General features: G+C 40.4%; 1 protein-coding gene across 1 annotated transcript in view; it reads left to right on the top strand.

Moving 5' to 3' along the window:
* Nucleotides 1–15,195, top strand: part of LOC100882071 (metabotropic glycine receptor) — a 114,847-nt gene that overhangs the window by 16,154 nt on the left and 83,498 nt on the right. Inside the window, exon 2 of the mRNA XM_012283499.2 lies at nucleotides 8,840–9,023. Coding sequence (XP_012138889.2) covers nucleotides 8,840–9,023 — 184 coding nt within the window. The remainder of the gene's footprint in view (nucleotides 1–8,839; nucleotides 9,024–15,195) is intronic.

Below are 15,195 nucleotides of genomic sequence, written 5' to 3'. Positions count from 1 at the left end.
TAGGTCCCCAATCACCCATGTCCCCAATCACCTATGTCCCCAATCACCTAGGTCCCCAATCACCCATGTCTCCAATCACCTAGGTCCCCAATCACCTAGGTCCCCAATCACCCATGTCTCCAATCACCTAGGTCCCCAATCACCTAGGTCCCCAATCACCCATGTCTCCAATCACCTAGGTCCCCAATCACCCATGTCTCCAATCACCTAGGTCCCCAATCACCCATGTCTCCAATCACCTAGGTTCCCAATCACCTAGGTCCCCAATCACCCATGTCTCCAATCACCTAGGTCCCCAATCACCTACGTCCCCAATCACCTAGGTCCCCAATCACCTAGGTCCCCCAATTCACCTAAGTCCCAAAATTCCTACGTCCCCAATCACCTACGTCACAAATCACCCAGGTCTCCAAAGACCTTCGTCCCTAAATCCACCTAAGTCCCCAAATCCCTACCTCCCCAAAACCCTACCTCCCCAAAACCCTACCTCTCCAAATCACCTACCTCCCCAAATTTCCACGTCAACTGTTAGGATGAACTCCACATCGTCAGCGTTGGAATAAAGCACCCAGTGCAGCACTGATTACATTCGACTTTCTAGGGGTCCTATAGGCGCACCAATAGAAAAGGTCACTATTGTCCAGCATAAAAATAAGCACGGCCTTGCTGCTGATCGATGCTGTGCAGTATTGATCATTCGTCGAATCGATTGTTCGCATTCGTTGTTCGTAACTACTGAACATTGCTATAGACCGGTTAATGGCGTCCGTGACTCAGTTCCCTCTTCAATTGGCTCCAAGTTAAATTTTATGCTTTCGACGAAGCCGACCTAGGTACTTTCTAGATGGTACAACTGGGGAAATAGGTAGAGGTCTTTGCACTTAACCTGGACTGACGTTTAGGTCGGTGTTTAAAGGTTCATCCTTCAGACTTGATTCTTTGTTCGTATTGAGGGATGCGGTCAATTATTTAGAGACGGTCTGGTTTGGAATACAGGGCGGTGCAGTTAAGGTGGACAGGCTAAAAGTTCAATAATAATTTTATAAGTTATCAAATTTGCAAGTTGAGTTACAAATTTCAAAATTTTCTCCTCTTCAAAATTTACATATTCAAATTTGTTACATGTTTTATATTTGTCGTAAATGAAATTGAAAATCTTGGAAATGAAATAGGTTATAATTTAGAGCATGTGAAAACTTGTGTATCAGCCTGTAGAAGAAAAATAGTATCGAAAGCTCCGTCACTCGACTGAATAGTGAACTTTCCATTAGCTTAACACTCAGACCCAACGATGTAATATAACACACATCGCATCCGTATTGGTTAGCTCGGAATCGAACGCGTTAAAAGTGCAAATTATTCGTGCGGGTTAATCAAATCGATTCCGCCAGAAATATATATCACGGATTCAGCCTGTGCCCTCATAAATCCGTTGAATATTTCAGGACACAAAGGTACGCGACTGAAATGAACCAGTCACCTTCTTCCTTCCTAATGGATGCTTCGGTGTTGTAGCCCGCGTTAAAAATACGCATCATCCTGTCGTATGAGTTCCGATTTACATTCGACTTCCACGGCCGCAAGGAGAATCCTTCGCATGGTTCTCCTTTTAATTAATTCCCGTTAATGCGGGAAGGGTGGTATCTGCAAATGAAAGCAGCGAATAGAGGAATTGCACGGAACGAGGTACACACATTGGCGTAACTAAGAGTCTGGACAGTGCAGCTGCACCCTTCTGATATTTCAAATCTCAGAATTTTTCAAGTTTTTCATTTTGAAATTCTTGGATGTTCTAAATAGTAGGAATGTAGGGACTAAAGGATTAAAATTAGTGGGATAAAAGATTTTTCATTTTTGCATTTATAAATTTTTATAACGTTGAATTTTTTATTTTTACATATTCATATTTGTTGATACTTAAATCAGGTTCTTACGTGTTCGAATCTCCCTTTATTTAATTTAACAAATTGGTAGAATACAAATTTGTAGATTACCTAAATTACCACGTCCTCTAATGTATAGATCCGTAAAATTCCCTAGGTCAGTAATATCCGATGTCCCCAAAGTCCTATGTTTATAAATTCTTACGTCTTCAAATCACCAGATCCTTCAAATTCCCAGGTACCCAAATTCGTAGATCTTCAAATTCCTATGTCCCCAAATCTCCAGATCGCCCAAATCCCTAGATACCCAAATTCCTACGCACCCAAATCTCCAGATCCCCCAAATCCCTAGATACCCAAATTCCTACGTCCCCAAATCTCCAGATCCCCCAAATCCCTAGATACCCAAATTCCTACGTCCCCAAATCTCCAAATTTCCCAAATCCCCAGGCACCCAAATTCCTTTGACCCCAAATCTCCAAGCACCCAAATTCCTTTGACCCCAAATCTCCAAATTCCCCAAATCCCCAGGCACCCAAATTCCTTTGACCCCAAATCTCCAGATCTCCCAAATCTCCAAATTCCCCAAATCCCCAAGCACCCAAATTCCTTTGACCCCAAATCTCCAAATTCCCCAAATCCCCAGGCACCCAAATTCCTTTGACCCCAAATCTCCAGATCGCCCAAATCTCCAAATTCCCCAAATCCCCAGGCACCCAAATTCCTTTCACCCCAAATCCCTAGATCTCCCAACTTCTGCGTCCCCAAATCTCCAGATTCCCCAAATCTCCAAATTCCCTAAATCCCTAGATACCCAAAGTCCCACATCCCCAAGTTCCCACATCCCCAAATTCCCAAATCCCCACACTCCCATATCTCCAAACCTATCCCCAAATTCTGAACACATCTCCAGACTTTATTTCCAAAAATCCCTAAAAGCCATAATGTCTCCTAATGTCTCCAAAGAAAAATACTAGTTACGCCAATGGTCGCGCGTTTCCAATCTCGCGATGCGAACACGCCCGGGACAAATCCTGCTTAAGCTGGATACACACGCGACGCTAATATCGTTTCGTTATCGTTCAGGATGTGACGTTGCGGAACGATATATACAGATTTCAGGTTGATTCAGCCAATATGCAACGGGACACGATACACGTTCACGAGAACATACGTCGCGACTATACGGCCGTGTTGAAATACCGGGACACCCTTATTGGGATACAGCCACACTGATTCTCTAGCTCCACGGTTAGAAACGGCAAATGGATATTTATCGTGGATGGTCTTATTCCTGTCTCGTACTGCAACGTGTGTGCGATGTCCTTAGCGCCGACGTTTCCGACATTTTAAGTTAGCTCCTTTATTTGACCGGCGACGCGTTGAGCCCAGGATTTTTCGCGGTCAACGTGGATGCATTACGTGACTCCAGACGCACGGGCACTGGATCTACGTCGGAGTTCACTCTGATAATATATCTTAGCGTTTATCGCACTTTTTATATTTTACATTCGCTGTAGGTTAAGAGGGGGGGGGGGGGGGGGGGTTCGGGAACTTTTTGTTATTTCAATTTTTGGATTGTGGGATTTTGAAATTTGGGAATTTTTAAGTTTCTTAATCTAATTTCCCATCTTTCCAAATTCTCCACTCTCTAATTTCCCACCGCTTCAAATTCCCAACTCTCCAAATTCCCAACTCTCTAAATTCCCATCTCTCCAAATTTCCCACTTTCTAATTTCACAGCTCTCCACATTCCCCACTCTCTAATTTCCCATCTCTCTAAATTCCCTACTCTCTAATTTCCCACCCTTTCAAATTCCCAACTCTCTAAATTCCCCACTCTCTAATTTTCCACCCTTTCAAATTCCCAATTCTCCAAATTCCCCACTCTCTAATTTTCCACCCTTTCAAATTCCCAATTCTCCAAATTCCCAACTCTCCAAATTCCCCACTCTCCAATTTCCCATCTCTCCAAATTCCCCACTCTCTAATTTCCCACCCCTTCAAATTCCCAACTCTCTAATTTCCCACCCCTTCAAATTCCCAATTCTCCAAATTCCCAGCTCTCCACATTCCCCACTCTCTAATTTCCCACCCCTTCAAATTCCCAGCTCTCCAAATTCCCCACTCTCTAATTTCCCACCCTTTCAAATTCCTCACTCTCTAATTTCCCAGCTCTCCAAATTCCCCTCTCTCTAATTTCCCACCTCTCCAAATTCCCGACTCCCTAAATTCCCATATCTCTAAATTTCCCACTCTCTAAATTCCCATATCTCTAAATTTCCCACTCTCTAAATTCCCATCTCTCCAAATTCCCCTCTCTCTAATTTCCCACCTCTCCAAATTCCCGACTCCCTAAATTCCCATATCTCCAAATTCCCGACTCCCTAAATTCCCCACTCCCTAATATCCCAACTCCCTAAATTCCCGAATTCCCACACTCGCGTAACCCTAAATTCCCGGCTCCCCATGTAGCAATTTCGTTGGAGCTCCGACTTGATGGATGCCGCCATTTTGTGCTACCTTCGTGTAATGGAGGCGTGTCAGACTCCTCATGGCCCAGAACACTGGATCATCGAATCAGAGGTGAAAAATTGAGCCTCCATACATTTCTTATCCCTAGGCTGTAACTCGGGAGACTTAAGGAGAATCCATCTCAGCGGGAATCACTTTGTTCGGCAAAGGGTATCGTGAACGCTCATTTAGAATCACTTCTATTCAACGAATATGATTCCCTTTTCTTCAAACTTTCCTGCCTTTTAATTTACTCGTGATATCTCTATTTTTCCTTATAACTTTTATCGAAGAAGTAATTAAACGATGCAACAAAAGTGGAGGTTATGTTCGTCAGGAACTCTGACAATAATTAAATTTCATTTGTCTGGCTGCACAAACGAATCGGCAGCTTCGCAAAGTGATGGGATGAATTTCAAAAAAACAAACAAACAAAATTGAAGGAGTGGAACAAAAATTGGATTGTACACAAAAGAAAAAAAGTAAAACCAAGCATGAATGGAAATACTTCAAAGTTTCAACATGAAATTGGACCAGTGTCATTCATTCCGCGGTATTTTTATCTCCATTTGTTTTTGCTGCACGAAATCCACTGTTCGTAAAGCATGCGGAATTTCTCGTTCCGGTAGCGGAATCGAAAATTTTGACCTATCTAAAAAAAGAACGGAATAAATTGCGAACAGAGATAAAATTTGATTTATTGTTCTCGTTGACTATAAATTTTCCTATCTCCATCGTGCCGACAGACGAGATAGTGCTATATTTTTTCAGCTGCTAACAAATAACTAGGCTCTGCGTTGATTCAACAAAAGGCAAATCGCTGATCAAATGGAGTACTACACCATTTTGTTACTCAATCACGAAGATGGCGCACTGTTTCTCCTTCGAGGTTATGTTTCGAAGTTTAGGAAATTTATTCTTACAAAGTATGACACTGATTTTAATTAGAAAATGGTGAACAATTTATCGCAAGCTTATTTATTATCATTAAATTTATTACAAGTTTCGTAATAAAAATTTCTGTCTTTGCATCACTGTTATTAGATAAACTTGTGTGGATATTTTCACTTATATTGTGCAGATCATTTTTAATACATTTTCTTTTTATTACATCATTTTTATTAAATTATATGTAATTTTTGACTGCAGCAATTTTCGTTCTTCGTTAAGAAATTTTCGTTCAGCAGCAATTTTCCTTCCAGTTCAGGGATATTACATCACCGAACGAAAATTGTCGCGAAAGATTTCAACCACCGTAGGAAATGACGTCGGTGTTTTCTTATCCCGTTCGATAAAACGTTCTTATTTGCGCTGAGTTCCCGTTCCGCCAAGAAATCGAGCTTTCATCGAAAAACGTTATTCCCTTCGATCACGCTTTACATCGGCCCACGTTCTCACTTTTTCCTTCGATGTATTATTTATTTATCGCAGTTACCCTTCTCTACCTTGTAACGAGGTTATCCTCGTTACATTCGACTGAGAGAAATTGATAGATGGCGCTGCCGGTCCCTGGAGTGTGAATCGAGCTGCAAGTTATTATTATTGGATTCTTTGGCGCTTATCTTCTTTCAAGATGACCGGGACTTCCCTCGAGGAAATCTACTCAAATCATAAATCAGCAGGGGAAATCTTCCGGAATACTTCCTGCTGATATTTTACCTTTATTAGTTGCATTAAAATTACCCGCCTTGAGAGGAAAGTGGTCCGCCATTTTGTACTTCTACAAATTAAATATTCAGACGATAGTATTTGTTCTATAGTATTTTTACTTTAGTCTCAGATGCAGGGTTATGTGTAATAATTCATTATCCACTCTGACATTTAATATCTACGAATTCCAACAAGTGATATTGCAACGCGTGAAAGTACGACACGTGGAACTATAGGGCATGGAACTATGGCGCGTGGAGTTACAGTGCGTGGAATTATGGCGCATGGAATTCCAGCGCGTGGAATTCCAACGCGTGAAAGTACGACACTACAGCGAATGGAACTATGGCGCGTGGAGTTACAGTGCATGGAATTCCGGCGCGTAGAATTCCAACGCGTGGAACTATGGCGCATGGAATTCCAGCGTGTGGAATTCCAACGCGTGGAACTATGGCGCATGGAATTCCAGCGCGTGGAATTCCAACGCGTGAAAGTACGACACGTGGAACTACAGCGCATGGAACTATGGCGCGTGGAGTTACAATGCGTGGAGTTACAGCGCGTAGAATTCCAACGCGTGGAACTATGGCGCATGGAATTCCAGCGTGTGGAATTCCAACGCGTGGAACTATGGCGCATGGAATTCCAGCGCGTGGAATTCCAACGCGTGAAAGTACGAAGCGTGGAACTACGGCGCATGGAATTACAGCGCGTAGAATTCCAACGCGTGGAACTATGACGCATGGAATTGCAGCGCGCGGAATTCCAACGCGTGGAACTATGGCGCATGGAATTCCAGCGCGTGGAATTCCAACGCGTAAAAGTACGAAGCGTGGAACTACGACGCATGGAACTATGGCGCGTGGCGTTACAGTGCGTGGAATTACGGCGCGTAGAATTCCTACACGTGTAACTACGGCGCGTGAAACTATGGGGCGTGGAACTACGGCGCATGGAATTTCAGCAAAGTAACCAAAAAGCAGTGATGCAACTATTCTTTGAGTTGTGTTTCTAGCGACTGAACGAGAATCCCAACCTAATATCCGTTCGCAATTATAGCAGGAAATCGAAAAGAATAGCAGAACACCAGAAAGAAAAATAAATAAAAAGTGAAGGCAAATATCTTGTGCACGATCCTCCAGAATAGCCTCAAAGCGAATGAAAGAACTTCTTCCAACAATTCTACCGTTTGAAATTCATCCCCCTTAAATTATACGTCGTTTAATTCGATCTCTGCCAGAATCAATATTAGCAGAACCCAAAAAGTAAGCCGGTGTCCAGAATGACCCAGTGACTCGGCACATCCGCTTCTATTTTGGATCATTATTTATTCCGCGGTCGTGGTTGGCCCTTGTTCGTCCGCGCCCTCCATTTCCTTTTCGGCGACTGTCCCCTTTAAATCTGCTCGTACCAGCTGAATCTCGGATCCAGTCGCTGATATATTCCCCGCTCTGTGTCCGCGGATCGCGAAATATAGTGTTTGGCAAGCACGGTAGAAATTGTAAAAAACCTTGGTCAGCATAGTAAACTAGAAACAGGGACGGTATTGCGCGACTCCCGGGAAGATAAACAACGATGACGAAGTCTTTGCGACGGCTTAGGGGTTTAAAGGAGCTACAGGTGGATCTGCGAGTCGAAAAAACTGCAAGTTTGTTTGTGACGCGGTTTCTTTAAGTTTTCGTGCATAAAACTCTTAACCTATGATTTCTTTTTGTTAGTCATAGCTACGTTCATAGTTCCACGCGTTGGAATTCTACGCACCGCATTTCCACGCACTGTAACTCCACGCGCTGTAGTTCCACGCGTCGTAGTTCCACGCTTCGTACTTTCACGCGTTGGAATTCCATGCGCCATAGTTCCGCGCGTTGGAATTCTATGCGCTGTGACTCCACGCACTGTAGCTCCACGCGCCATAGTTCCACGCGTCGTAGTTCCACGCTTCGTACATTCACGCGTTGGAATTCCATGCGCCATAGTTCCACGCGTTGGAATTCCACGCGCTGCAATTCCATGCGCCATAGTTCCACGCGTTGGAATTCCACGCGCTGCAATTCCATGCGCCATAGTTCCACGCGTTGGAATTCCACGCGCTGCAATTCCATGCGCCATAGTTCCACGCGTTGGAATTCTATGCGCTGTAACTCCACGCACTGTAGCTCCACGCGCCATAGTTCCATGCGCCGTAGTTCCACGCTTCGTACTTTCACGCGTTGGAATACTACGTGTTGGAATAACACGCGCTGGAATTTTACGCCTCATAGTTTTACGCGCTGTGGTTCCACGCGTTGGAATTCTACGCGTCGTAATTCTACGCACTGTAACTCGACGCGCTATAATTCCACGCGCCGTAATCTCATGTGCTTGGAATTAATAATTCAAAGACAAAGCTTCAAACCCCATTTTTGCAGAGGGAAATCTTATTCAGAATCACCTCCCCCAGTGATCTACACTAGTTATGGAACACCCTGTGTAGTATCTGGGCAACTATACATATGCCTTTGTACTGAACATCAGGTACTACAAAATAAACCCTCAGTAATTTTAACCAAACTTTCCTCACAACCCATAGTTATTTACTATTTAAATAATTACGCGGGGAATCAGTAACTATCCGTATGAGAATGTGGAAGTAGAAAGTTCCGTGTGGTTAATGGAGTAGCGAAGATTGAAGTGTATCCACTACGTATCGGAAAATCCTGTAATCGGTGGCATTAACGAGAAAGTAGGTTTCAGCTGATGGGAGACATTCCTCGAAGGAAATTCATTAACACTGGTGTGTCTCTGTCGTGTAGGTTTCCACACGTACACCCTGAACGAAACCACGCACACAGAGAGGGAAGAGGACGAGATACTGACAGTGAGATACGAGGACGGCAGGTGGTCGAAACCGTACTATGATTGCGGGGGCGGGAACATCTGGATGCTGACCTACACCGTACCTTTCTTCGGATACGTAAACGACACGTACTTTTTCAAGTAAGTGATTTTTTACTGTTTTTTGATAGAATTTTATTGTATTATGCTAATTTATGTACATACATATGCTTACACGTATACATATGTGTACACATATGCATAGACATACATATGCATACATGTACATACATACACATATATATACACATATATATACACATATGCATAGACATACATATACATACATAGACATACATATACATACATATACATATACATGTGCATAGACATACATATGCATACATGTACATACATACACATATATATACACATATGCATACATACACATATGCATAGACATACATATGCATACATACACATGTGCATAAATATACATACATATACATATACATGTGCATAGACATAGATATGCATACATGTACATACATACACATATATATACACATATGCATAGACATACATATGCATACATACACATATGCACACATATGTGCATAAATATACATACGTATACATATTCATATGCATATACATACATATACATACATATACACACATACATATATACATACACATGTGCATAGATATATATACATGTACATATACATATACATATATTATACATTGACTTATATATGCGATAAAAACGAAATGCATGTATGTGACACATTGATGTGAACATTCAGAAGTTACTAAAGCCCTCTTCCCTCTATCTCAACATTCAATATCTGCAGATCACTATGTCCATAGTAGAACATAACCTATAAACCTACATTACATAGCACCATAACAGTAACCCTATAGATTAGTATAACAGTAGGTCTGTGTTATACTACATTCAAGTCACCATGTCCCTAGTACATAACCTATAAGCCTACATTATACAGCACCATAAATGATAACTTTATAGGTTAGTATAAAAGTAGACCCATTATATACTATATTGTGCAGTATCATTATTACTAGTGTATAATATTACTAGTCATACAAATGCAGTGTTATAATACAATGATTGAAGTATAGTGCATTAAGCAAACTGTGACAGAAATAGCTGCTAAATTGTCACCAGATAATTTCCTCCTATATTGTATCCTACATTATATCCTCCTATATTATATAACGTTGCTCCTATTAGATATGAATTATTTCAGAGATCGTCACACATATATTTATCGGTTGATACACGTAATAAAACCTCCGCGTCATTTCGTCAGGGAATAAATAAAAATTAGTTTGGAGAATCCAGCACGGCGTGGGAGCAGCCATTGATTCGAAGATAATGGCGGGAAAATTATGATCCACCTCCCACTAACCGGGCGCTGTAAATTGTTCAATAAACAATAGAAGACTCGCAAATTCAGCGTATTACTTCGAAACCCCAAAGTCTCGGATAGCAAGTCTTTTCTCGTAGCATCTGAAATATTATTCGAGCTATATCGTTAACTTAGCATAACTGTTTCCTTTGCAAATATTGATGTTCTCGTACAAGTATTAATTGGGGTTACGATTATGGTTGGCTGCTTTCGGGGCAAATGCAGTGTTCAGCGGATTTCGGACCAGTCGAAATTTCTGTCGACATCGCGGTTTTATTTGTGAACCACGCAATCATTTTATCTCTGTATCCGTGTCATTTTATCTCTATGTTTCGGTCGTGCGAAAAATAATCCAAATTAAACTTCTGATTGCAATTTCAATCTTGTAACGATTACAAACATCCGAACCTTATCGAATTACCAACTCGATATTTTTAAACGTAACTCGAGGTGTCGGGAAGTTTGACGCTCGTTTAAAATCGAGGTTAGGTTGCTCTAATAAAAATCTCCATAAATCAATATTAGATTCGACACCGGATAATCAAGTTGAACCGCGCGCCAATTACCATCCGGTTCGATGATTAATTACACTCCATCGACGTGGAAAGATAAAAAAAATGATACACGACAGGATAAAACGCGGACAACCGGACATAATCTGTTATTTATTTAACTCCGTTTAATGCGTACGGATAAAAATTTGGGTTAGGTTGCTTAAATTATGGGAGTATTAGCGAGACTGGGTCAGACATTACTCGAATATTTTCCCTTTATCTGCGTTAATCTGTTCTTGATGTTTATGGGTAGAAACGTAAATTAGGTTAGGTCGACATTCAAGATTAGGAAGATGTCAGATATAATATTATTTTTGATAATTTAATGTGCTCTGCGTACTAATGAAATTCGAGAAGGTTAATGAGGTTAGGTCATGACGGTGTGCAAGGAAGTTAGGTTAGGTAACGTACAATGCATAATACATTTTATTAAATGAGGTTAGGTCATGACAGTGTGAAGGGAAGCTAGGTTAGGTAACCTACAATGCATAATACATTTCATTAAATGAGGTTAGGTCATGACAGTGTGCAAGGAAGTTAGGTTAGGTAACCTACAATGCATAATACATTTCATTAAATGAGGTTAGGTCATGACAGTGTGCAGGGAAGCTAGGTTAGGTAACGTACAATGCATAATACATTTTATTAAACGAGGTTAGGTCATGACAGTGTGCAGGGAAGCTAGGTTAGGTAACGAACAATGTATAATACATTTTATTAAATGAGGTTAGGTCATGACAGTGTGCAGGAAAGCTAGGTTAGGTAACGAACAATGCATAATACATTTTGTCAAATATTAAATACATTTGATTTATTCATTTTATTATCCCTTGAGTGTATCTATGTTGAGTTTGAAATAAAGTTAAGTTAAAGTAGGTAAGATCGAGTTACATTTCCGCCATCTTATTGAGAACTGCAGACAGGAAACGATGGCAGATTTTGCGAGAAGCATTCCAGAGGTTATGTCAGGTACTGCAGCCATCATTGTTCTCGTATTATTTCGGAATCCACAGAGACGGATGTTGTCCGGACGTAGAGAGAGAATGAAGCGGTACACGTGGAACGTAACCGCAGCCAACACGCTCGCGTTCCAATCAAACCTCCTGGGGACCGGAAGTCACGCGACGTTGAAATACCACCGATCCGGAGAACCTAACAAATCGAATACTCGTATCTGACGACGATATGCTGTCTTTCAATTACCTTAAACCTTTGATATCCGAAGAGCAAAGCCAGTTTGTGCTGGAGATATGCCGGCTTAAATGTGTTAGATTATATGTCGGTCGTCATAATTCTGATCAGAATTAGGTTGATTGAGGTATATTGGCGGTGTAAATCAACTGGCAGGTGTATGGTAAGCTTGAGTCAAAATACTGCGTACAGGGTGATCATAAAATGGTGGTCGAAATGAATTAGGTTACATAGATGTCATTCAATGGCTGTTATTCGTCAAAATAAATCAGGTTGGATCACGTGAGAGTGAACTGAGAGTTCTTAGTTAAATTTGCATCAAAGTATAATATACAGGATGATCATAAAATGGTGGTCGAAATGAATTAGGTTACATAGATGTTTTTCAATGGCTGTCATTCATAAAAATAAGTCAGGTTAGATCATGTGAGAGTGAACTGAGAGTTCTTAGTTAAACTTGCATCAAAGTATAATATACAGGGTGGTCATAAAATGGTGGTCGAAATAAATTAGGTTACATAGATGTCATTCAATGGCTGTCATTCATAAAAATAAGTCAGGTTAGATCATGTGAGAGTGAACTGAGAGTTCTTAGTTAAACTTGCATCAAAGTATAATATACAGGGTGGTCATAAAATGGTGGCCAACATAAATTACATATAGATATCATTTATTAAAATGAGTTAGCTAAGGTCATGTACTGATTGTAAAAGATCGTAATTAAATTTTAGTCACAACGTGGTACACAGATGTACAGGATGATTATAAAGTGGTGGTCCTGAATTAAAAATATACAGGGAGTCGCTAAAGTGGTGGTCCAAGTATCAACCTACAGAAATTACAAATTCCAGTTATGAATGATTGAAATGTTATTATCTATGTACAGGGCGTTACACACGTAACAATCGAAAATACAATAGTCGTTATCAAAATAAAAGATTGAATAGAAATTGCAAACTACAGTTCTGAAAAAGCATGTTTCTAAAACAATACGCATGATAACAAATCATTTGAAAAACACGATATCTGTATGAGATTCCTGTTGAAACACAAGCCGTGCATTCGAGCCGAATTGTCTGCAACCGTGATCGATATTTTGCGAGCTAGGACCGTGTTCGGGTGAAATCTAGAGTATTTGCCGCGTATCGGGACACGAACGCTTCACGGTCTACAGATTTTCTGAATGGCTTCACTATCGGAGGGTAAGAAGAAGGATTAAGAACTGATCGACTGGAAAGGAATGCTATTGGAGCTATCAATTGTAGTCCTTCGAGAATGTTGCCAAAAATCAAGCCTATTAAAATTTCGAGACATTCATTGAACTTGTAACATGATCGGGGTTCTATTTGATTAAAATGCTAATCAAATGTCTGCAATAACCTCTGCGTCACTTTGACCACATTGGCAAGGGTAGTTTATCGTTGAAGTTTATACGAAATTAAGTGTGCATCTGTTTAGACGAAATTAGCGTACGAGGCACAAGTATCTTTGCAATTAGCATAATAGACAGGAGAAGATGCATGTTCCAATTAAGGAACGTTTCTATGTTGAAGTAAACATGCAACAAGGGTACGCAGCAAGACAGTTATCTAAATAAGCTGGTTTTATTATCGAGTCTCTTAAGAATGTTTGTGTAAGAGATTTAATCTCTTGTAATAGGTTTAGGATGCTCGTAGTTTTTGCGTAAGATATCGATACAATCATAATACATTGGTTTTGCATCAATTTAGATAGCAGAACCTGAAGGAAAAATGGAGATCTTCGTTAGGGGATCTCTGCTTTATCGCAGGATCTGTCTCCTTATTATCATAAAGTTTGATTGCTGAAACTGGTGGAGATTTTCGGCTTGAGATATAGGGAATAAAGGGATATTTCAATTAGGGTATATTGCGACTTCATTTCGGAATAGGGACATTTAGCAGAATTAATAATAGAGATACGCTGTGGTATATAAAATGGTCTAACCTCAAAATTGCTGTACTACTGTTGTAATTCACTGCGGAAAATTAGTATAAATGGAAAGATATTAATCAGAACAAATTACTGAACCAGACTTGAAATTCCTAACGTCGCTTCAACTGCGATATCTCAAGCTTGGATTAAATATTTAGATGTCGAAATCCGAACAATCTGAATAGCGAACAAACCGAGATCCACTAAACTGTAATTCATAACCTCAAATTTTACGAACATCATCTCGAGCTATGTTACCGCGAAATCTGGTGAATGCCGACATTCACATAGTCGCTTCGTGTATGTCCGAAATATTTGCTAAATACCCTTATTTCTGACTTACACCGGTAAATGTCGACATTCACCATGCACTAATGGTGAATGTTGAACATGTCGGAGATTTATATTTTCTTCTCCGTAATTCGGTCGCTATAAAACGTCACAAGGGTGACGTAACTTTTTCGCCTCTCTTTCTGAGAGGAGAGACCAAGAATTTAAAACACACAGTACATTCTAAGCATACGTGTTCTTCCTCCGTGGCCTATTCTGCCGTGAGTTTCATATAGTATACTGAACAATTTTTCATTGGTAACATAATACTGTATATTCGTTTCCCCTGATTTTAATGGTACAATTAATTTCCTTTCATCATTCATTTTTAAAACGTCAAAACGTTTTAATCGTCTGTAATCCAAAGGTGTGTTGCACTTAGTTTTAGTAGAAACCACTTCAGAAAGTATTTTAGAGTACTTTTCTTGAGAAAAATAAAAACAATTGTCTTCTCGTTTACCCGCAATTAATGCATTTAACTTTTCAAGAAAAAGATCACGATTTACTGCAGTATCCATTCAGTATAAATTACGGTATTGGAAAAAAAATGAAGGAAACGTTGCTCGCATTATCAAAGCTTGCATAAGATTGACAAAGCTGACTGACTCCCAGCAGAACACAGGATTTGGCGGGAGAGAGCCAGTCGCTTCTTTGTCGGCTCTTCTCTTTTGGACCTCCACCAGAGCATGTCTGTGATTGTCGACATACACCGGTGAGGGTCCGAATGTATAAGAATGTAATAAAATATTCGGTCTTTCACGATAACATATATATTACGAAGTTAAACATTGCCCAAAAAACTGCAGAGTTAAACCTTTTAGAATATTACGCAAATAAATTCATAACCTGAAATTCTCCCAAATTACGAAC

This window comes from Megachile rotundata, chromosome 16 (assembly GCF_050947335.1).
Source record: "Megachile rotundata isolate GNS110a chromosome 16, iyMegRotu1, whole genome shotgun sequence".
Classification (NCBI taxonomy): domain Eukaryota; kingdom Metazoa; phylum Arthropoda; class Insecta; order Hymenoptera; family Megachilidae; genus Megachile; species Megachile rotundata.
The sequence above is the reverse complement of the archived record's forward strand: the minus strand, read 5'-3'. Positions and strand labels throughout refer to the sequence as shown.